General features: G+C 36.6%; 1 protein-coding gene across 3 annotated transcripts in view; it reads right to left on the minus strand.

The window, feature by feature from the left end:
* RABGAP1L (RAB GTPase activating protein 1 like) overlaps positions 1-23,778 on the minus strand; it is a 677,279-nt gene that overhangs the window by 559,819 nt on the left and 93,682 nt on the right. For all 3 annotated transcript variants that reach the window (XM_020902280.2, XM_070474047.1, XM_020902281.2), the window contains exons 6-7: positions 21,913-22,070; positions 19,906-20,016 (exon numbers count right to left, since the gene is read on the minus strand). In XM_020902280.2, the coding sequence (XP_020757939.2) occupies positions 19,906-20,016; positions 21,913-22,070 (269 nt within the window). The remainder of the gene's footprint in view (positions 1-19,905; positions 20,017-21,912; positions 22,071-23,778) is intronic.

The following is a 23,778-nucleotide window of genomic DNA, read 5'->3' on the forward strand; positions in this document are numbered from 1 at the left end:
CTCAATGGACATGAGTTTGAGCAAGTTCCAGGAGATGGTGAAGGACAGGGAAGCCTTGCATGCTGCAGTCCATGGTGTCCCAGAGTCAGCCACGACTGAGCGACTGAACAATAACTGCCAATATTATTAAGTGAAGTTTGACCTTCCACACTGCCCAGTGAGTCTTTTCCTCAAAACAGAGCTTGAAACAGCTTTGAACACCAAGTTAGCTTCTATATGGGCTTCCTGGGTGGGTCAGTGGTAAAGAATCTGCCTGTCAATGCAGGAGACCTGGGTTCAATCCCCGGGTAGGGAAGATCCCCTGGAGAATCCAATGGCAACTCACACCAGTATTTTCGCCTGGGAAATCCCATGGACAGAAGGAGCCTGGTAAACTACAGTCCATGGGGTCACAAACCAATAAATGACTAAACCAACCAACCAAAGCATCCATACAAACAACAAAAACTCTGCATATCTTGTATGGCTTTAGGCTTAATTGATGGAGAAAAGGAGGGGAAAAAAAGGATTATATGTTAATGTCCTGCAATAATAGAAAACTATTTTTTTTTTACTTTTTTAGTCCATAAAAATCATAATTCTACATATCTCCATGAAGACCATGGATAAAAAGGAGGAAAAGAAACGGAAAAGAGGAAGGGAACTGACCAGTATCAGTTAAAGAACACTGTCTCTTACTAAACTAAACTTGTGCTATTAAAAATGAGAAAGTGACAGTATGACAGAATAAACAGAACTACAACAAAGAAGAAAAGCTAAAACAGTGTGGAGATTTCTTAAAAAGCTGGAAATAGAACTGCCATATGACCCAGCAATCCCACTTCTGGGCATACACACCAAGGAAACCAGATCTGAAAGAGACATGTGCACCCCAATGTTCATCGCAGCACTGTTTATAATAGCCAGGACATGGAAGCAACCCAGATGCCCATCAGTAGACGAATGGATGAGGAAGCTGTGGTACATATACACCATGGAATATTACTCAGCCATTAAAAAGAATTCATTTGAATCAGTTCTAATGAGATGGATGAAACTGGAGCCCATTATACAGAGCGAAGTAAGCCAGAAAGATAAAGACCATTACAGTATACTAACACATATATATGGACTTTAGAAAGATGGTAATGATAACCCTATATGCAAAACAGAAAAGAGACTCAGATGTATAGAACAGACTTGTGGACTCTGGGAGAAGGCGAGGGTGGGATGTTTCAAGAGAACAGCATTGAAACATGTATATTATCTAGGGTGAAACAGATAACCAGCCCAGGTTGGGTGCATGAGACAAGTGCTCGGGCCTGGTGCACTGGGAAGACCCAGAGGGATCGGGTGGAGAGGGAGGTGGGAGGGGGGACTGGGATGGGGAATACATGTAAATCCATGGCTAATTCATTTCAATGTATGACAAAAACTACTGTAATGATGTAAAGTAATTAGCCTCCAACTAATAAAAATAAATGGAAAAAAAAAATTTGAAAATCCAAAAAAAAAAAGAAAAGCTGTAATTCTATCATAATTTTAAAATACACAAAAACTCTAGAAAACTAAATAATTTCATAAAATTGGAATCCTAGCCAACTTATAGAAGGTAAAGCAAAAAAGATAGTTGGAAAAGTCTTCTATATAAGAACTGTTGGAATTATTTTTTCCCTTATTAAAGTTATCAGGTAGAAAAAGATATACAGGCATTCCTCACTATACACAGCAGTGTGGAAACATAAAAATAACCATACAAGCTGAAACTGCATTGTGATCTTATAAACAATGGGAAATATTATGATTGTCCTGTGACCTGTAAATATTTTGTCAAAACTTTAAAAACTCTCATCAGTTACAAATACATAGGGAAATTTTTTAAAAAATAAAACTATGATTTAGTACTTTATATTTTAAAGTACTTAGAAATATTGAAAATTGAAATATTTTATTTCTTTGAATTGTTTAAACAGTGTTTACATGGAAAAGACCCTGATGCTGGGAAAGACTGAAGGCAAAAGGAGAAGACGGTGGCAAAGGATGAGATGGTTGGATAGCATCACTGACTCAATGGACATGAATGTGGGCAAACTCCGAAGATGGTGAGGGACAGGGAGGCCTGGCATGCTGCGGTCCATGGGATCACAAAGAGTCAGACACAACTTAGTGAGTGAACAACAACAAAACAGTGTTTTGCTTTCTTCTCATGTGATAAACAATACAGAATAAGCATTTTTTTCCTATGCCTTGGCAAACTGTCATACTCCTTTCTATCTGTGAATAAGCTTCCAGTATTTTATCTGTTGCACTTTTACATCTCTAAGAGCTCCTTTAACATCAAGTTTTTGCTAGTTTGACCTCCCAAGACATTCATCCTTTTCATCAAACCACTTGCCTTATTTATGTTGATAAGTTCATCTTCACTAAGCTCTTCTGGCTGTATACCTAGTGTAAACCTACTGCCAACATTCCCATGGTCAGCTATTCTTCTATAACTCCACTTATGCACTATTCAAATCCTGCCAAGTTATTTGCACGGTGCAGTGAATGTTTTGCCACACTACACAAATACAACTCACTGTTACTTCCTGTTAGGATGTGTGAATGTTTTCAATTGTATGCCTTCATGTCATATCTCTTCCAAAATTCAGCTAAAGAAATTGTATGATCTCCAGTTTCTTATAATTAACATATATTTCAGTGTTGCAACTAACTGCAAAACTGTGGCATGAAGACTAGCAAAACCTGGATTTTATTTTTTACCGCAGTCTTCAATCCAGCATAAAAATAAAACACTCCATTTCAATCATAAGAAGCTTTCTATTCCTAGTGAAATTTAAACTAAAAAATGTTGAAATGCCTTTATCATGTCTTTGTTGTATATCAGACTTTTCCAATATGCTTCATACTGTAACCTCATGCAGAGCTAGGTCTCATCTGATCTTCATTTTGCTGTCATCATTTTCTTTTTTTTAAATTTTTTATTGAAGTTGATTTACTGCAGTCACCATTTTCAAATCTTCTAAGATAACATGCAATTTCATTTTCAATATTATCACTTTTCCTTTATTTGCTGCATTCATCTTTGTTGGCTACCTCTTTCCATTATTCATTATTATAAAACGTTACATGGGTTTATCATTGAGAGACCAAGAAGGCAAAACAACACACTTGGCTGTCTATGAATGAACTAAACAACATATACACCATAACCTACTTTATACTTTGAAATAAGTGACGTTAACAGTCACTGGATAAGCATTTATGTAGTGACTGTGAACTGAAGTCAAATAATTTAACTGAAATTAACTGAAGTTAATTTCAGTTAACAAATTTAACTGAAGTTAAATAATTTGACCAAATCACTGTAGAGCAGGGTTTCAAACCCAGATGAGGGGATTCCATAGATGTGAACCTTAAAAATGTTGCTAACAGCAAAGACTACATTTTATGCAATTACTCACAATTAATATACCATGGTTAACAAAAATTTGAACCATGTGTCTGGGGGACTGGTATTCTTTAACTAAACCATGGTAACATAAATCCATGCATATCATATCTGCAGAACAAAGACTGCATGCATATACACGTAGGTTCCAAATAAATGTAGCCAACGTTTTGCCTTCTCAGAGGGGTATTTTACTCTAATTCTGCAGGCTATTCTGATTTCCGGTTATCACTCACAAAGCACCAGCAGTCTCAGAAAACAGCATGACTGCGATAGTCCTATTAGTACCACCAATACTAATGGTACTGGTATGAGCAGTATAGCAAGCATTTATTTGTTTCAGGGACTATTTCAAATACTTAGCAAGTATCACCTAATTTTATCCTTCCAACATTCTTACCAGGTATCATTCACAATTTACAAACTAGAAACTACAAACTAGAATTTACAAACTACAAACAAACTGAAGCACAGAGAAGTTAAATAATTTGACCAAATCACTGTAGAGCAGGGTTTCAAACCCAGATGAGGGGATTCCATAGATGTGAACCTTAAAAATGTTGCTTGCTTCAGTGCCTTCAATAATAGAAATAATATTTCATCATTAGGAATTATACTCATCAGCAAGATTTAAAAGTTGGTTATTTTTTCTTTTCATTCATCAGGTAGGAAATTTTATTTGTTCCCCAAAGATTTTTAGAACACGAAGACTAATTACTGTGAAAAAAAATTTTTAATGGATGCTTAGGATTGTCTTAAATCTGCTACCAGTGCAGAGAATTTAACCTATAGGAAAGTTATGAAAGAACAGATGGTATCTTTAGGTCTATTCCTGAAAAAAGTATCTGTCAATAAGCTTCAAGAAAATACAACAACCTCCACACCATCCTTGGACAATAATGTCCCATTAACTCTCACACTCGTAATGGATAAAAATTTCAAATGCAGAGCCACGATTCAAATATGAATACTTTTTACTAACTCTCTTCAAATTAAAAAAATGAGAAATTAGCTATAGTTAAAAATATATATTAAAAATGATTACAACAATCAAAATCTAAAACTTGGCTTAATCACTGCTAAAAACATTTAGTAAATCAATTATTTTGCTTTATTATTCAATGGTAGTAATACAGGAAATTTGGGTAGTGATACATTTGGGCTTCTGCATGTATCAGGTTTATACATCAAAATAATCAAAAGCCAAACTACAAATATTTTTATAAATGAGTATAACTATAAATATAATTTTAAAACATCAAAAACAAAGAAAAATAACATTTTCTCCCTATACTGCTGGTTAACAAGCGCCCATTTTCTCTTTCATAAACATAAGCTGGAGTTGAGCCAAACAACAGCAAAAAAATTACAAACTCAATTTGATGAGAGAGTTTAAGGCATGAGCAAGTTAGCATGCATGCTTAGTCGCATCCAACTCTTTGCAACCCCATGGACTGTAGCCCACCAGGCTGCTCTGACCATTGAATTTTCCAGGCAATAATATTGGAGTGGGTGGTCATATCCTTCTCCAGGGAATCTTTCTGACCCAGGGATCAAATCTGTGTCTCTTCTGTCTTCTGCATTGGCAGGTGGATTCTTTTCCACTGTGCCACCTGGGAAGCCCTATAAGTAAGTTTACTTTTTAACAAAATAAAATACTAGTGATTCCACCTGGAGTTCCTGCTCCTTTTTCTTTTTCTTCTAATTATTTTTCTTTTACCAACATTTTCACCTATGTCTATTCACATATTTTTCTTTATCCCTTTCCTCAAGAGTTTTATCTTTCTTTATATAGTTGGAAGTAGAGCGGATATGATTTACTGATGAATTAGATGTTCAGTGAAAGAAAAAGAAGTCAAGGATGACTCCAAGTTCTCAATCTGAGTAACTGGAAAGATCAGACTATAAATCATAATGCTGGGGGAGACTACAGGAGGGACAGGTTTGTGACAGTCGGGGGTCTAGACTTTCAGCGTAGTGATTTTGAGACACCAAAGGAGTAGAGCTGCAGGATACATGAATGAGGAACATAGAGGTCTGAGACCTCAGGTGAAAGATGAAAAGTTGGAAGTTACCTATTTTACAGATATATTTAAAGGAATTAGACTGGATGAGTTAACCTCAGGAGTGAGTGTGGTAGCAGAAAGAACAGAATCACATCAAAGAAGGCAAAATGGATTAAAACGGCAAGGATTATTTCAGCAATGCTGAAGGTGGACTGTAGGAAAAAGGCTCCTGGAAAGAGAACGAAGAACTCAAGAGTACCCTGCTTTACTGTTTCTGGTACACAAGACAAGGAAGGGGCAGTATTACTAGAGTAATGAGGAGTTCTGAGTATCCTCTTACTATTTCTGATAGGGAGATGGAAGGGAAACAGAACATGAGTGTGGAGGAGGATCTACTTGAAGTGCATCAAGAAAAACTTATTCTGGGTGTCTGAAGACATTTTCAGGTGGTACGTTTCCAAAACTATAAACCCAAGTATATTTACTATATATTATCATCAACTCATTACTCATTGCTCCTCTGAAGACAAGGTGCAGAAAAGCTATTCTATATCCTCATAAAGAGACCTTCAATTAGGCAAATACTCATTTGCTGTAATCAATAAAAGCCACACACGCGCGCGGAAATAGTTATCTTAAATGTGATTTCTGGATGATAAACTAGTCACAACGAAATGCTCTCCAAGACCACTCAAGGAGTGGTGACTTGCGACGAGGACTCACAGGACTCAGCATACAGCTGTACTTGGGCTCAGGACATAGCAGAGTGAACAAATACAAAGCAAAACTGGCAAAGGGAAAAGGCACACAGGGTGAAGTTCAGAGGAAACTAGGCACAGACTCCAAGAGTACTCTTCCTGGGGAGTCACACAGAGGACACACTTTCCCATCAATGAGTTGTGACATGTGAGAAATGACACATCACATATGTGACACGCTCACAGACAAGAGTCTGTTTTTCTCAAGACTAATCACATAGGCATCCTCTGCCTAGCATATACCAAAATCCCAGATTCCATAAGGAAAGCAGGAGCCCAAGACAAACCACATTGTTCGTACTAAGTGGCATAATAAGTCACTAGTCTCAGTTCTAAGAATGGTGGAAACCATCCCCAAAGCCAGCTTTCAAACTGCCAGACAAGAACCAACCTTATGAGCACAACTTTCAGGAACAGTAGTTTCAGTCCTCTTTTGTTAACGCTTTTCTACACAGTCCTATTTTGGTGTTTATATTTTAAGCAAAAAAAAATTAATACTAAACAACATGATCTGCATGTAAAATAATTTGGGATTCCTCAGAAGCTCAATTCTACTTAAAACAGCTGAATCAAGTTATATGAAGCTCTGACTAGTTATCAAAAGGATAAGAATTTTCTATGTACAGAGAAAAAACAGAATAATTTACCTAAACATATGAACCTTAAAGAAAACAGGTAAAGAACAATTTAAAAAATAACAGGAAAAGCCAGGCTTCAACAATACATGAACCGTGAACTTCCAGGTGTTCAAGCTGGTTGTAGAAAAGGCAGAGGAATTAGAGATCAAATTTCCAACATCTGCTGGATCATCAAAAAAGCAAGAGAGTTCCAGAAAAACATCTATTTCTGCTTTATTGACTATGCCAAAGCCTTTGACTGTGTGAATCACAATAAACTGTGGAAAACTCTTCAAGAGATGGGAACAACAGATCACCTGACCTGCCTCTTGAGAAACCTGTATGCAGGTCAGGAAATAACAGTCAGAACTGGACATGGAACAACAGACTGGTTCCAAATAGGAAAAGGAGTCCATCAAGGCTGGATATTGTCACCCTGCTTATTTAACTTCTATGCAGAGTACATCATGAGAAACGCTGTGCTGGAAGAAGCACAAGCTGGAATTAAGACTCCTGGGAGAAATATCAATAACCTCAGATATGCAGATGACACCACCCTTATGGCAAAAGTGAAGAACTAAACAGCCTCTTGATGAAACTGAAAGAGGAGAGTGAAAAAGTTGGCTTAAAGCTCAACATTCAGAAAACTAAGATTATGGCATCCGGTCCTATCACTTCATGGCATATAGATGTGGAAAGAGTGGAAACTGGCTGACTTTATTTTTCTAATTCCAAAATCACTGCAGATGGTGACTGCAGCCATGAAATTAAGATGCTTACTCCTTGGAAGGAAAGTTATGACCAACCTAGACAGCATATTAAAAAGCAGAGACATTACTTTGCCAACAAAGGTCTAGCTAGTTAAAGCTATGGTTTTTCCAGTAGTCATGTATGGATGTGAGAGTTGGACCATAAAGAAAGCTGAATGCTGAAGAATTGATGCTTTTCAACTGTGGTGTTGGAGAATACTCTTGAGAATCCCTTGGACTGCAAGAAGATCCAACCAATCTATCCTAAACGAAATCAGTTCTGAGTGTTCATTGGAAGGACTGATGCTGAAGCTCAAACTCCAATACTTTGGCCACCTGATACGAAGAGCTGACTCATTTGAAAAGACCCTGATGCTGGGAAAGATTGAAGGCAGGAGGAGAAGGGGTCAACAGAGGATGAGATGGTTGGGTGGCATCAACGACTCGATGGACATGAGTTTGGGTAGACTCCGGCAGTTGGTGATGGACAGGGAGGCCTGGCATGCTGTGGTTCATGGGGTCGCAAAGAGTCGGACACGACTGAGTGACTGAACTGAACTGAAAAAGGATGACTAAACTTAGTAAAATGTATTAAAAATAGATAAAATCAAATTAATAATTAGAGCACAAATACAGTATTCCACACAGAAGATTTTTCACGTTTGTTAATTATTGCCTAAACTCCTACTAAATAAAAAGAACATTTTATGTAGTTCTTCCTCCTACTTCCTTTCAAATAAACCAAAATCTTTCAGAAAAAGGAAAATTATGTTGCCATTACAAATAAGAACAAAGTATTAGTAATTAAACAATGTTTACTAAGTGATATAAAATAATTTTATCTGTAGGTACAATAGCTCTCTTGGCTCGTCTCCCCAATAAAGTCATACAAAAGGGTCATATAGAAAAGCTTTAGAAGACCAGCAAGAAGCCCTGCTGCCTCTTATTAGCTGTTTCTTAGCAGGCAAAATAACATGCTTTAGTTCCTTCCTTTGCCAAAAAAGAGTAAATAAAAAGATAATTTTTTGTCTTCCCTGCTGGCTCAGTGGTAAAGAATCTGCCTACCAATGTAGGAGACATGGGTTTGATCCCTCATGCAGGAAGATCCCATACTTAGAAAACAAACTTACGGTTGCTGGGAGAAGGATGGGGAGAAGGGATAGTTAGGGAATTTGGGATGGACATGTACACACTTCTATATTTAAAATGGATAACCTAATGTATAGTACAGGGAACTCCGCTCAGTGTTATGTGGCAGCCTGGATGGGAGGCAAGTTTGGGGGAGAATGGATACATGTATATGTATGGCTGACTCCCTTTGCTATTCACCTAAAACTATCACAACATTGTTAATCCAGCTATAACCCATTAAAAAATAAAAAGTTTTTTTTAATCACAATTTGAGATAAGAAATGATTCCATTTAACTTTGACTTGAATGAACTCTGACCTGTTTGTACTGTATTTTCTAAAGGTCTGGGGTTAAATTACACGTTTTTATTTGAACAGCAAAAAAAGACTATCAGTTAAAAAGACTATGTATGGCAACTCACTCCAGTATTCATGCCTGGGAAATGCCATGGACAGAGAAGCCTGGCAGGCTACAGTCCATGGGGTCGCAAAAGAATTGGACACAACTGATCGACTAAACAACATGGCATCTATTTCCTAGGTAAACCATATAGTATACTATTATTACTTTGTCTTTTCCAGTGCATTTCGTTTTCCCTGGAGTGAAATGATTTTCCAGTATTTTTATATTGGCTTAATTTTTCTATGTACTTAACAGTAATTCAAATTCAAACACTTCCTTAATTATGTAAATCTCTTTTACAAATCTTCTGGTACTGTGGGTGTTGCGTTAAATTTGTCTTCTTGAGGAAATCACTCCTGAAGACTGCTCTAACAATGTGGGTTCACTGTTCTCTTGGCCTGGGTCCCCATTATTGTCACCCTCAGGACTCCTGATTCTGTATTGTGTTGGATATTCTGAATCCTGAACCCCATGTATGTATTTATTTAATTCAAAACCTCATTTTTTGGTAGAAGACATTCTTCAGTAGTTTTCCAATAAAAGGAGTTTGGGAGATTAAAAAAAAAAAAAAAGACTATCTAAAATAAACATGTTCCCCCGAGAAATGTATCAGGAACTTTATCTACCAGACTGGCTAATTTCATTAGATACTAGTTAAATTAGTTACTGTCAGTATAAGTCCAAATACGGGAGAGAGCACAAAAATAATTTGAACAGGGAAATCTTATTAATAAAAAAAATTATTGTCTATAACAAGAGAGTGACTACAAAGAGAGTTTTTAAAAACTATCCTAAGGCTGAGGAAGAGAAACCCAAAGAAGAGCAAACCAAGAAAGAAGGTCCTCTCCCTAAAGCTGGTAGTCTGATCTCACTGTAGAAGGTATGACCAGTGGATGACGAAGCTTTCTGGACTGCCCCAGCAAAGCGGGACCACAAGAAAACAGGAAACATCCTCTAGGGTGCAGGTAGCCAATGTCAGCAGGCAGGTGAACAAAGAAACTCAGGACTCCTGGAGGCAGCTCCGAGGCAGAGCCTGTGTCTTTTTCTGGAAGACCACAGGAAGACCTCACTGAGCCAGGACCTGGGCCAAGAGTTCACAGAGAGAATGCTCGAACTGTGTGCACAGCTGGAGCACACCACCACTGGATGTACCAGAATCTTGTAGCAAGAGCAGGGAGCAATCACAACACACCAGAACCAAGGACACAAGTCCCTTCCTCAGGGTATCTCTGCAGCACCCTCTACCAGCACAATTTAATATTGTGTGTGTTCAGTGTCTCAGTCATGTCCAACTATTTACGACCCCATGGACTGTAGACCACCAGGCATCTCTGTCCATGGGATTTTCTCTGCCAGGATACTTCAGTGGACTGCCATTTCCTATTGCAGGAATTTAATATTGTGCTTGCTGCCAAGAATAAATGCATAAAATTGGACTAATGAAGATCAAGTGAAGAAGTGACACTTGCTCAGTCGTGGTCAACTCTTTGCAAGTCCATGGACTGTAGCTTGGCAGGCTCTTCTGTCCGTGGAATTCTCTAGGCCAGAATACTGGCGTGGGTAGCTGTTCCCTTCCAGATCAAGTATGAGGGTAGAACTGGGACGTGAATTGAGAACTTTCAGATGTACAAGCTGGACTTAAAAAAGACAGAGGAACCAGAGATCAAATTGCCAACACATGCTAGATTACAGAAAAAGCGAGGGAATTAAAACAAAAAAAAAATATACTTCTGCTTCATTGACTATGCTAAAACCTTTGCCTGTGTGGATCACAACAAACTGGAAAATTCTTAAAGAGATGGGAATACCAGACCACCTTACCTGCCTCCTGAGAAACCTACATGCAGTTCAAGAAGCAACAGTTAGAATTGGACAGGGAACAACAGACTAGTTCAAAATTGGGAAAGGAGTATGCCAAGGTTGTATACTGTCACCCAGCTTATTTAACTGATCTGCAGAGTACATCATACAAAATGCTGGGCTGGATGACTCACAAGTTGGAATCAAGATTGTCAGGGAAAACATCAACAACCTCAGATATGCAGATGATACCACTTCAATGACAGAAAGTGAAGAGGAACTAAAGAGACTCTTGATGAAGGTAAAGGAATGAAGCTAAAAGAAGAGCATGAAAAAGCTGGCTTGAAACTCAACATTCAAAAAATGAAGATCATGACATCCAGTTCTATCACTTCATGGCAAGTGGAAATTGTCAGATTTCATTTTCTTGGGCTCCAAAATCAATGTGGACAGTGACTGTAGCCACGAAATTAAAAGATGCTTGCTTCTTGGAATAACAACTATGACAAACCTAGACAGTGTATTAAAAACTAGAGACATCACTTTGTCAAGAAAGGTCCATATAGTCAGAGCTATGGTTTTTCCAGTAGTCATGTATGAATGTGAGAGTTGGACCATAAAGAAGGCTGAGCGCCAAAGAATTGACGCTATCGAACCGTGGTGTTCGAGAAGACTCTTGACAGTCCCTTAGACAGCAAGGAGATCAAACCAGTCAACCCTAAAGGAAATCAATCCTGAATATTCACTGGAAAGACGGATACTAAGGCTGAAACTCCAATACTTTGGCCACCTGACGTGAACAGCAGACTCACTAGAAAAGACCCTGATGCTCGGAAGGATTGAGGGCAAGAGGAGAAGGGGGTGACAGGGGATGAGATGGTCAGATGGTTTCATTGACTCAATGGACATGAGTTTGAGCAAACTCCAGGAGATAGTGAAGGACAGGGAAGGCTGGTGTGCAGTTCATGGGGCACAAAGAGTCAGACATGACTTAGGGAGGGTACAGTTAAAATACATCATCACTTTAAATTACTTAATAGCCAGATTATAAGTCAAAATTTCTTTTCCTAATGTAAATCAAGAATGTAAATTGGTACAGATCCACTCAAGATAAATCTTGGTACAGATAAACTCAACAATAAGAGTGGATCTTGGTACAGACAATATGGAAAACAAAATGAAGGTGGCTCAAAAAGTTAAAACTAGATCTCCTATATGAGTCAGCAATTCCACTTCTGGGTACATACCCAGAGGAGATGAAAACAGGATATCAAAGAGATAAATGCACTCTTGTGTTTATTGCAGCATTATTCACAACAGCCATGATATGGAGACAACCTAAGCGCCCAGCCACAGATAAACACATAAAGAGGATGTGGCATTTGGGCTTCCCAGATGGCTCAGGGATAAAGAATCCACCTGCCAATGCATGAGACTCAGGTTCGATCCCTGGTCTGGGAAGATCCCACATGACATGGAGCAACTAAGCCCAAGCACAACTATTGAGCCTGTGCTCTAGAGCCCAGAAGTTGCAGCTACTGAGCGCATGACCACAACTACACAAGTCCACACGACCTAGAGCCCACATTCCTCAATGAGAAGCCACTGAAATGAAAAGCCTGCGCACCACAACTACAGAGTAGCCCCTGCTTGCTGCAACTACAGAAAAGCCTGCACAGCAACGAAGGTCCAGCACAGCCAAAATAAATCAATAAATAAAATTAATTTTGTTTAAACAAAGGATGTATAATGGAATATTATTCTACTATAAGAAAGAAGGATATCTCACCATTTGCAATGAAAGTGGATCTTGAAGGCATTATGCTAGTGAGATAAGCCAGACAGAGACAGATAAAACAGCATGATATCACTTATATGAAGAATCTAAAAAAGTCAAACTCATAAAAAAAGAGAGTAAACTGGTGGTTACTGGGGAGTGGGGGAATAGGAGAGATGTTGTTTCAGAGTACAAACTCCAACCGGAGGTAAATAAGCCTTGAAGATCTTACACACAGTATAGTTAATATAGACAACACTGCATTAAAGTCAAACTTGTTAAGAGACCAGATCTTAATCATTCCAATCACAAAGAAATAATTGATAATCATGTGATGTGACAGAGGGAATAATGCTACAAAGAAATAACTGATAATCATGTGATGTGACAGAGGGAATAATGCTACAACTGCAATCATATTATAATATATAAACATCAAATCAAAATGTTGTACACCTTAAGTTTATACAATGTTATATGTCAAATATATTTCAATTTTCAAAAAAATTACTGCATTTGAACAATCTGGAACTCTTCTCTGCTAGGACCTGGTAGCCTCTTTGTCCACAACTATCTTGATCAGCCACCTTAAGTTAAATAAAGCTAGTAAAGGTCTTCTGCCACTGGGAAAACAAGAAATTATTTTTCTATTATAGAAGTATACTATGATTTACAAAAGTATTCAAAAAGAGCTCCAACAGAAATCTATAGACTGTACCAATGTCAATTTTCTAGTTTGTGTATTGTACTATAGTTATAGCAACTTCTCATTATATAGTTTTTGCTTTAAGCCAGCAAGCACAAATTAAAAACTGAAACAATTTATTATCAAAACAGGCACATCTCTGAATCACTCTACAAATGATCAAATGGCCATCTAGTAGTGATGTTTTATATTTTATATATATATATATATATATATATATATATATATATGTAATGATTTTACTCTCCCAAATTAGGATCAGATACAAGTAGTAACCCATGGAAATTTTTTCTTCCTAGCAGTAATGGCCTATGTTACTCAGTACAAATGAAGCTGCATACTTACAACAAATCTAGTAATTACACTTCGCTTGCTATATCAATACTTCATTCTGATTCACACATCAAGCATCAGGGCAGATCCCTGGGAACAAAGTGATCTGACAGACATAAAACCATGAAGCCAAAATCTCTCCCCAACTAACCTTCCACAAAGTCTGAAATTACCATCTTTACAACTCCACTTCACATTAGGGAACTGTGAAGAGGTCAGTTTTCCAAACATGTATGGTATTACTTTCCGTGAATCATTTTATTACAAATAAAGAAGTAATACTTAGCAAAAATCAACTAGTCAGAAAACAAATACAACAAAAACAAATTTTTTCTACTCACTTTTTGGTTAGCTGGCTTAACCAACAGAGAAGGAAATGAAAACCCACTCAAGTATTCTTGCCTAGAGAATCCCATGGACAGAGGAGCCTGGTAGGCTGCTGTCCATGGGGTCGCACAGAGTTGGACACAACTGAAGCGACTTAGCATCAGCAGCAGCATAACCAACAACCATCAAAGCATCGAAGTGGGTACTATACAATAATGCTACTTATCATGTATATAGAGTATTTCAAATACTAGACAAAGCTTTAAAAAATCCATATCAATTCCAGGGTGTATAAGAAAATCTCTGCAGTATTTCTACACACAGTGAGACCGAAATTCATGGAAGTATCAGCTGGAGAAAGACAGAAGATTGCCACCTCCACTTTGGAAACACCAGAAGAGCCTGACCTGATTGGATTTGCTCTGACATTTTAACTGGAACCTCTCAATAATTAGGCTTAGGCTGCTCAACTCACACATTTCAAATTACAATCATCTTGCCTTCACCCCGCAGCTGTTATTGTTGGTCTTCTCCTGAACAAATCAATCAGCTTTTCTCCCAGGGCAAGGTGTCCCTGGGTTTGAAATCACTGAGCAATCACTTGAATGCCCCAGGTATACTCTCCCTTTCAAATTCCACTGGAAATAAACCAAATACTAATCCATTTATATTCTAACTGGTTTAATTTTAAATTTAGCTTATAAACAAAATTTAATTGGGTATAGTCTTTAAAAGTATATACTCCGAAGTTAAATGGCTTGGCTTAAACCCTGGCTCTATTAGTTTCTGGCCAATTGACTGAGTTACTTAATCTCATTAAGCTTCTGTTTCATCTTCTGAAAAAGAAATAGGGTAATAATTATAATATCTTTCTCACATGTTGTTATGACAATTAAATTTTACAATGGCCATTACAGTAAGTCCTCAATAAATGTTGCCTGTTAATTTTTTTTCTTATGTTCAGCTCCTAAATAAAGCTTAATATGTAAAATCTAACATGAGTGTTTGAGAAAAGCAAAAGAACATGAACATAACAAATCTTCAAAACATGAGAACAGTTTTCACATATCCTCTAAACAACGTAGGAGTCTATCAGGTACAACGTTCTATTACTCTCCACAAATTACAATGAATTTAGTCAATGCCCTAACTTTATAATATCTTTACATACTTTTTATTCACTTACTCTACAATTTTTTCTCACTTACTCAACAAATATTTCTTGGTATTCTCAAGAAAGCTATTTAACCTCTCTAGCCTCAGTTTCCCTAACTGTATAATGAAGACAATAGCATCTACACCTCCTAGGAAGCATCTAGAACAGTGCTCAGCACAGAGAAAGTTCTAAGGAAGGACTAAGTAACTATACAGAACTGGTTCCCAGCACAGTGCTAGATATTGGAGATTCTGGGATAAATGACACAGTACTTGCCTACAAGTACTTGCTTTTGAACTGTGGTGTTGGAGAAGACTCTTGAGAGTCCCTTGGACTGCAATGAGATCCAACCAGTCCATCCTAAGGGAGATCAGTCCTGGGTGTTCATTGAAAGGACTAATGCTGAAGTTGAAACTCCAATACTTTGGCCACCTGATGCAAAGAGCTGACTCACTGGAAAAAACCCTGATGCTGGGAAAGATTGAGGGCAGGAGGAGAAGGGGACGATAGAGGATGAGATAGTTGGATGGCATCACCAACTCAATGGACATGGGTTTGGGTAGACTCCGGCAGTTGGTGATGGACAGGGAGACCTGGCATGCTGCAGTTCATGGGGTTGCAAAGAGTCAGACACGACTGAGAGACTGAACTGAACTTGCCTACAAAGCGGTCAAGACCAAATGGTATATACAATTATCTACACATAAGGAATCCTTGTATGTCAAGGCTGTATATTGTCACCCTGCTTATTTAACTTATATGCAGAATACATCATGAGAAACGCTGGGCTGGAAAAAGCACAAGCTGGAATCAAGATTTCCAGAAGAAATACCAATAACCTCCAATATGCAGATGACACCACCCTTATGGCAGAAAGTGAAGAAGAACTAAAAAGCCTCTTGATGAAAGTGAAAGAGGAGAGTGAAAAAGTTGGCTTAAAGCTCAACATTCAGAAAACTAAGATCATGGCATCCGGTCCCATCACTTCATGGCAAACAGATGGGGAAACAGTGGCTTACTTCATTTTTCTGGGCTCCAAAATCACTGCAGATGGTGACTGCAGCCATGAAATTAAAACATGCTTACTCTTTGGAAGGAAAGTTATGACCAACCTAGACAGCATATTCAAAAGCAGAGACATTACTTTGCCAACAAAGGTCCATCTAGTCAACGGTATGGTTTTTCCAGTAGTCATGTATGGATGTGACAGTTGGACTGTAAAGAAAGCTGAGCACCAAAGAATTGATGCTTTTGAACTGAAGTGTAGGAAAAGACTCTTGAGAGTCCCTCGGATTGCAAGGAGATCCAACCAGTCCATCCTAAAGGAGATCAGTCCTGGGTGTTCATTGGAAGGACTGATGTTGAAGTTAAAACTCCAATACTTTGGTCACCTGATGCAAAGGGCTGACTCATTTGAAAAGACCCTGATGCTGGGAAAGATTGAGGGCAGGAAGAGAAGGGAACGAGAGGATGAGATGGTTGGATGGCATCACCAATGGACATTATTTGGGTAAACTCCAGGAGTTGGTGATGGACAAGGAGACCTGGCATGCTGCGGTTCATGGGGGTCGCAAAGAGTCGAACGCGACTGAGCAACTGAACTGAACTGAAGGAATCCTTGAACTTGAATTCACAGATAAATAAATTTTTCATAATAAAAATTAACATTTTTAAAAACCAAAATATTGCAAATTAGCATCCAGAATGGGTGATGGGTGCACTGGGGTTCAATGTATTATTCTTTTACTTTTGTGTATGTTGTAAATTTCACATAATGAGAAGTTGTTTTTAAAAATGATAAATCAGTTTCCATCTCAGAAGGTAAGCCAAAATTATGTGATTTGAAGTATTTACTTTAACACAGATGTCTTTTTTTTTTTTAATCTAGGCCTCAGAGGGGGCACCCGGATAACACAGATGTCTTTATACTACAAATGAACTCTGTCGACAGCAGTGCTTACAATTCAGAGGTTAAGAATTCCCTTGACAAGACTGCCACCTACTGGATCACCTTAAATTCCACTATTCACATTTTGTTATTTAAACACAAATATAATCCAATAGAAAGCAAGGGTTTCTTTTTTTTAAAAAAGTGGGGGGGATTCAAGTATTTAAAAAACACCCCACATCATAAGAAATTCTGTCTGCTGTGTTGAACAAAGTATTGTTTGGGCAAGTCCCATTAGCCAGAAGCAATCTCAGTCAAGTTTAGTTTGGATGTTTAGAGGTCATCTGACAGAATGTGTGAAAAAAGAAGCAAAAAAAACAACAAATTTGGTAATTATTGCTGAGTGTATGAACACATGGCTGTTAGATATTATCATTTACATTAATGATGTTAAAATAAAAGCAATATATTAAGTAGTTATATATTGAATGAATTTTTTTTAACTATTCTACTGTTATACAAACGGGTACACCTGGTTTAGGTAAAATTTCTAATGACAGCAATATATATGATTCAAAAAGTGCTTCATCTCAAACAACTTAGGCAGAAGTTGAGATACTATGCTCTGGAAAAATGTCTTGAAGCTACTCAAAAAGTAGCTAAGTAATGATGAAGGCATTAATGTCAAAGATTATTGAGGAGAGCCTGAATTAAGCTGTCTTATGAATACGAGAATATGGGCAAAGGCAACATTTCTAAGTAATTATTATATACAATATATTTTAAATGTATGTATAAATGTTTAAGTTAACAATGAAAACAGAAATAGGCATTCAACTATTTCACCTACATTCACCAAGGTTTCTGTACTCAAGTCAATCCATCTTGGAGCTTCTCCTTCGTAAAAGGAAGGACTGCTATATATACAAGCAGAGTACAGGCCTCTACAATACAGGCACAACATATCGTTTAATCATAAAACCTCAATATTTGTAACTACTATTTGTTTAAAGTTAAATTATTCAACACCTAACACTTCTTTGCCTATGTTATTCATATACTACAAACTGGTTAATGCCCTTTGTTATACCAAAGAGAAATGCCTTTTATTACACCAGAAGGGAAGTGCTCAGGGCATTTTTCAAGGACAAAGGGTTTGACTGGGCTCCTGGCAAATTCCGGGACAATTTGAGCACATAGATAATTAAACACTACAGTGAATCATGAACTATTTCAGGGGAGAGGGAATTCAAGAGTCAATATCAAAAACAAACAGTAAAAAATGGAAAAAAAGGGAGAGGTCTGGCTTACAGGAGAAATGTCAAGGGCTTCCTAGAGAAAATGCAGAAGATGGAAAATTACCACTTTACATTCATCATGATAAAGATTGGATCAGACAAGAATTATGAATGAAAGGTAAAGCAAAGAGAAAATTTTGATTTGATGAGAAGCAAAACCAAAGAGGAAATTTTGATGAGAAGCAAGATATTTTCCTGGGTCTCCCAACAAACTGCTTACCAGTTACAAAGGAGGAGGGGCGGGGGGGAGAAAAAGGGAATTACAGTGAAGAAATCAGACATCTTGGCTGGAAATCAAAAATTAACATCACCAGAAAGGGAGAGATGTTTATCAAGAGCCTCCACATGTGATACACTGTGAAGGAGGGAAATCTTCTATGCAGCAATAAATTATCTGCATCTAATCATGAGGAAATATTAGATAAATCCAAATTGAGCAAAGTCATATTAAAAAGAAGGAAAAGAGACATATTCTTCAATAATGTCCATGTTTTAAGACAAAGACTCTGGAAATCTTTCAAAATTAAAGAAACCTAAAGACGTATGGCAGCTAAACACAGTATCTGACCCTAATGTGAATCCCAAACTGGATGGGGGGGAAGGACATTATTGGGTTCACTGGCAAAATTAGAGACAAACAGTTGATTCGATAAAAAGTATTCTATGGAAAACAAGTTTACTAAAGACGATACATGTGATGTGGTTACATAAGAGATAGCCCTACCCATAGTTTTCCTAGGAAAGACACATTTCCTAAGGAAGTAGATAGGGGAAAAGCATCATGGTATATACAACTTACTCTTCAATTGTTCAGAAAAACAATCATGTTTTTTGGGTGTGTGTGTGTGTGTGTGTGTGTGTGTGTGTGTGTCTAGGGAAGGAAAGATTGAGACATAGACTGAGAAAATGTTTGGAAAGCAAATGAGATAAAATATTATTAGTAGGTGATTCTGAATATACATATATTCTCTGTACTAGTTTTATTGTTTTAACTCTTCTGTAAGTTTGAAATTTCTTCCAAATAAAAAGTTTAAAACATTGCTATATCTACTGCTAACAAAAATTAAACAGAGAAATAAAAATATAAATGCATGCACACCCATGGGTATGTATGTATGCGTGTGTTTATATATTTAAAAGACAAATCTCTTAAAGATTCTAAAATCTCAGTAAATAAATGGACTTTTTAATAAACAAAAATGATTGAGAAGGGAAGGTGTCTGTCCTATATGTAAATAAGGAAGAGCAAGAAAAAGCCCAATTGGATTGAAACAGTTACTACTGAAAAAAATAAAGCATTTCATGTTTATTTACCCCATCAATTGAGACTTTCAATGAACCAGTTACATCTAACTTAAACATTTAAGTGGGGAAAACATTATTATTCTCATTCTCATTTTTAAATGGAGAAACTGAAACATGGTGTAAAGCCAGTCAGTAATGCAGCAGAGATTCAATAGTATGTCTCTTGAGACAGCAAGGATGTCAATACAAGTTTTTAATAGTATGTAGGAGCAAGCTGCTTACCTTTCAATAGCTAATTCTTTGTTAGAAAGTTGCTGCACTGTAATCACAACCTTCTTCTCTATTCCTTGTTTTAATTTGAAATAAAATTTATCTCGATCCTTAGGCACAGGACTGAAAAATGCAAAAAAGAACAGAAATGATCAATAATTAAAAACAATAAAAAGGTAATCTGTTTCAAGGTTAGAATGAAACAAAAGTATTTAACAACCTTATTAAGATATATCAAACTTTCACCTTAACACAAAGTAAAGACAAACTTCGGTTGTATCAGTTTCAGGTGTTCAGCAAGTTAATCAGTCATACATATACATATACCCACTCTTTCAGATTCTTTTCCCATATAGGTAGGTCATTACAGTACTGAGTAGAGTGCCTTGTGCTTGCTATACAGTAGGCTCTAATTAGCTGTTTTTTTAACATACAGCAGTGTGCATATGCCAACCCCAATTCTCCCAATTGATTCATCCACTCCCCCACTTCCCCCCTTGTAATCGTTAAGTTTGTTTTAAATCAAACCTTTTAAAATTACATCATTTCAAATTTTAGTTTTTAAATTTTAACAAATTTGGAAACATGGTTTATTTAATTTTAAGACTATTATATTTCTGGTTTAGCTGGTTATATGATTATGAATGCTTTTAACACAGTTAAACCCAAGGCAAAACAAGTGAGAAAAAGAGCTTACTTTTAAACATCCAGAATTAGAGATGACTGTGACAAATCCAAGAAAATATAAATAAAAGGTGAACAAAGAGGAACAGATCAAGGTAAGTTAAATTCTAGCCTAGGCCAGACTGACAATTCTTAAGAATCAGTCCATTAAAACAGTAAGTGTTTAAAATATAAGCTGTCTTACCTGAAAAGGAAAAATACTTTCAGTAACTTACTTGACCTAAGTCTCAATTTCTATAACTTAAAAAAAGTGATAAAATACCTATCTAATAATTATTGTCAGAAACAAAGGCAAAGTAAAGGCACATAGGTGAGCAATAAGAGTGTAACTGTTTATTATTTATCTGCCTATTTTTGAACCAAAGAACAACATTCCAAATATACAACAGAAGGAAATAGTTAATTAAATGATGGTCAAATCATACAAAATACTACTGACAACTATTAAAAACAATTCTAATTAAAAATATTTTAGGGACTTCCCTGGTGGTTCAGTGGTTAAAAACCCACCTTGCAATACAGGGAACACGAGTTTGATCCCTAATCTGGGAATTAGGACCCCACATGCCATGGAGCAATTAAACCTGCAGGCCACAACTAGAGAGCAGACATACAGCAACTACTGAGCCCAGAACACAAGATCCCACATGATGCAACCAAATACGGGAAAATCCTTACATCATGAAGTTAAAAGGAAAAAACTGCATATATATACATATATATAACTGTATAAAATACACTCTGGAGGTGGAGGGGGAGGGATAGTAGGGATTGACATGTACATACTGCTATGTTTAAAATAATCAACAAGGACCTACTGTATAGCACAAGGAACACTGCTCATTATTCTGTAAAAATCTAAATGGAAAAAGAATTTGAAAAAGAATAGAGACTTGCATACAGATAACTGAATCACTTAGCTATACACCTGAAACTATTACAGCATTGTTAATCAACTGTACTCCAATATAAAATAAGAAGTTTAAAAAGTACACCCTAGTATCAAATATTTTTTATAAAATAACTTTAAAATTTTAATACTAAAATTATTTTTAATAATTAAAGTGATATGGCTGACAATACCATAAAAATTTATTCTAATTTTACTTTTACTAATTTTTCTATAGTAAGTATATCAGTATTTTAAAATATCAAGGAAATAATTTACATAAACTATCTGAAACGCCTGACGAAAGTGAACCATGCATCCACCAATGAAGTTTTTCTGTATCATCCTAAAGCTTTATAACAGTGTACAGTTTCTGCAACCTATATATTAGTCAATGTTACATTTCAGACACAATACTAATTTTTATTTTTTCCAAATAATCTCACCTAAAGTTTCCTTTTCCATCATCTTCTTTTACCTCCAAGGAGACACTGAAGGTAAACACATCACTGTCAGGGGTAGGAATAACTGAGTCTTTAACATCAGATACTTGTCTAGAAGAACGTTTGAAAGCTGTACAGAAACTATATAAAATTCTGCTTACCTAAAAGAATAAAAGTGGAAATAATATTAGACAAGATTTTAACTGCATTTTGATCACCTCTAATTCTTGAATCTGTAATTTCCCAAGGTCACAATGTTCTTAATAGACAAAGTAGATATAGGGTAAGCATATATATATATATATATATATATATAGAGAGAGAGAGAGAGAGAGAGTTTGTAACATATAGTGTATACACACACGCAGTTGACCCTTGAACCACAAGGGTTTAAAGTGCCTAGGTCTACTTAAAATACTTAGTACAGTACTACTAAATACTACAGTAACTACATGACCCACAGTTGGCTGCATCAGCAGATGTGGAACAGTAGATAAGGAGGAACCACTAAAATGGAGGGCCAACTATAAACTACACATGAATTTTTGACTGGGCAGAAGGTCAGTGCCCCTAACACACTCCACCTCCCCAGCACACTGTTCAAGGGTCAACTGCAGTTTGTTTCTTTTAATCTGGCATTTAATAAACAGCATAATAAAGATGTTTAAAGTCACAGAAGAAGTTGCATGTACTTATAGATGTTTCTAGGACTCATAAGATACTATATTGCAAAGAATGAATCCAAAGACAATTATTAGAATGAGGCTGGCATCTAAATCTTCCCAGTGAACACACACAAGTGAGGTTTTAGCCCAAGTTGTCAAATTTCTCTCTTCACTTCCCTCAGCTTCAGAGGGCTAGATACTGAGCCAGACAATAAATTTTGTTCTTTGCAAAATGAAACAAAACATGGCAACATGATTTAAAGAGCTTCCAGTGTTGATCCCCAATGCTGTTGCTATATAAATGTGTAGCAAAATGAATGAATCTGAAACATTTTTATTTATTAGTATTAGGCCACCCTGGTGATTACCTGATATATACATCTGCTTATATATATTATAAATGACTTACTCTCCTCCCCTAATATGGAGGAGCACTCTAAATCTAACAATCTTCCAGAGGCTATTATCTTCCTTGGTTCCAAAAAAAGTAACATATCATCTCAAATTTGCATTCTTGAAGCACAAAAGACCTTTCAAATCTCTCAGGTCACCCACGCATTGAACAAATAAAAACAAGATGAAATAAGAATGATTTAAACAAAAGTCATATTTTCAAAATCTCACACTGGAAGGTACTACTAGTAAAGAAACTTCTATGAATATTAACAAATCCTTCACTTTAGATAAAGTGTATTCAAATTATTCTTGGTATTAGTCTAAGATTATAATATTTTATAATTCAAAGTAAGAGCACTCCCATTAACAGAACTTCTTAAAGTATGGAGGTCTTTCCTCAATTTTCTATTTTTGCTACATTCACATATCCTACCTTTTGTCATATACACACTCCATCACAAACTTCAAAAACTTCCAGTAGCCACACTTAACACCTAAGTACTGAATTTGGCCTTTCCAGGGCCAAATCAATAGTTATCTAAATTAACTGACTTATACATTTTTAACTGTATAACAATGCTGCCTGTCATCCCGAAGTTCAGCTTCAGCAACAGCATCATATTTGTATCACACTGCTTGTAAAATGTTAATGCTATTATAATTTGATATACAAAGTAAAAATAAAGCAACAAAGGACTGATATTAATAAAAATTTTATACTTCAAATCTTATACAATTAAGCCAATGATAAATCCACTCATTCATGCAACAAATATTCTTTTAGTTCTTCTGTGTATTAAGTATTTGT

The sequence above is a fragment of the Odocoileus virginianus genome, chromosome 11 (genome assembly GCF_023699985.2).
Source record: "Odocoileus virginianus isolate 20LAN1187 ecotype Illinois chromosome 11, Ovbor_1.2, whole genome shotgun sequence".
In the NCBI taxonomy this organism is placed as follows: Eukaryota; Metazoa; Chordata; class Mammalia; order Artiodactyla; family Cervidae; genus Odocoileus; species Odocoileus virginianus.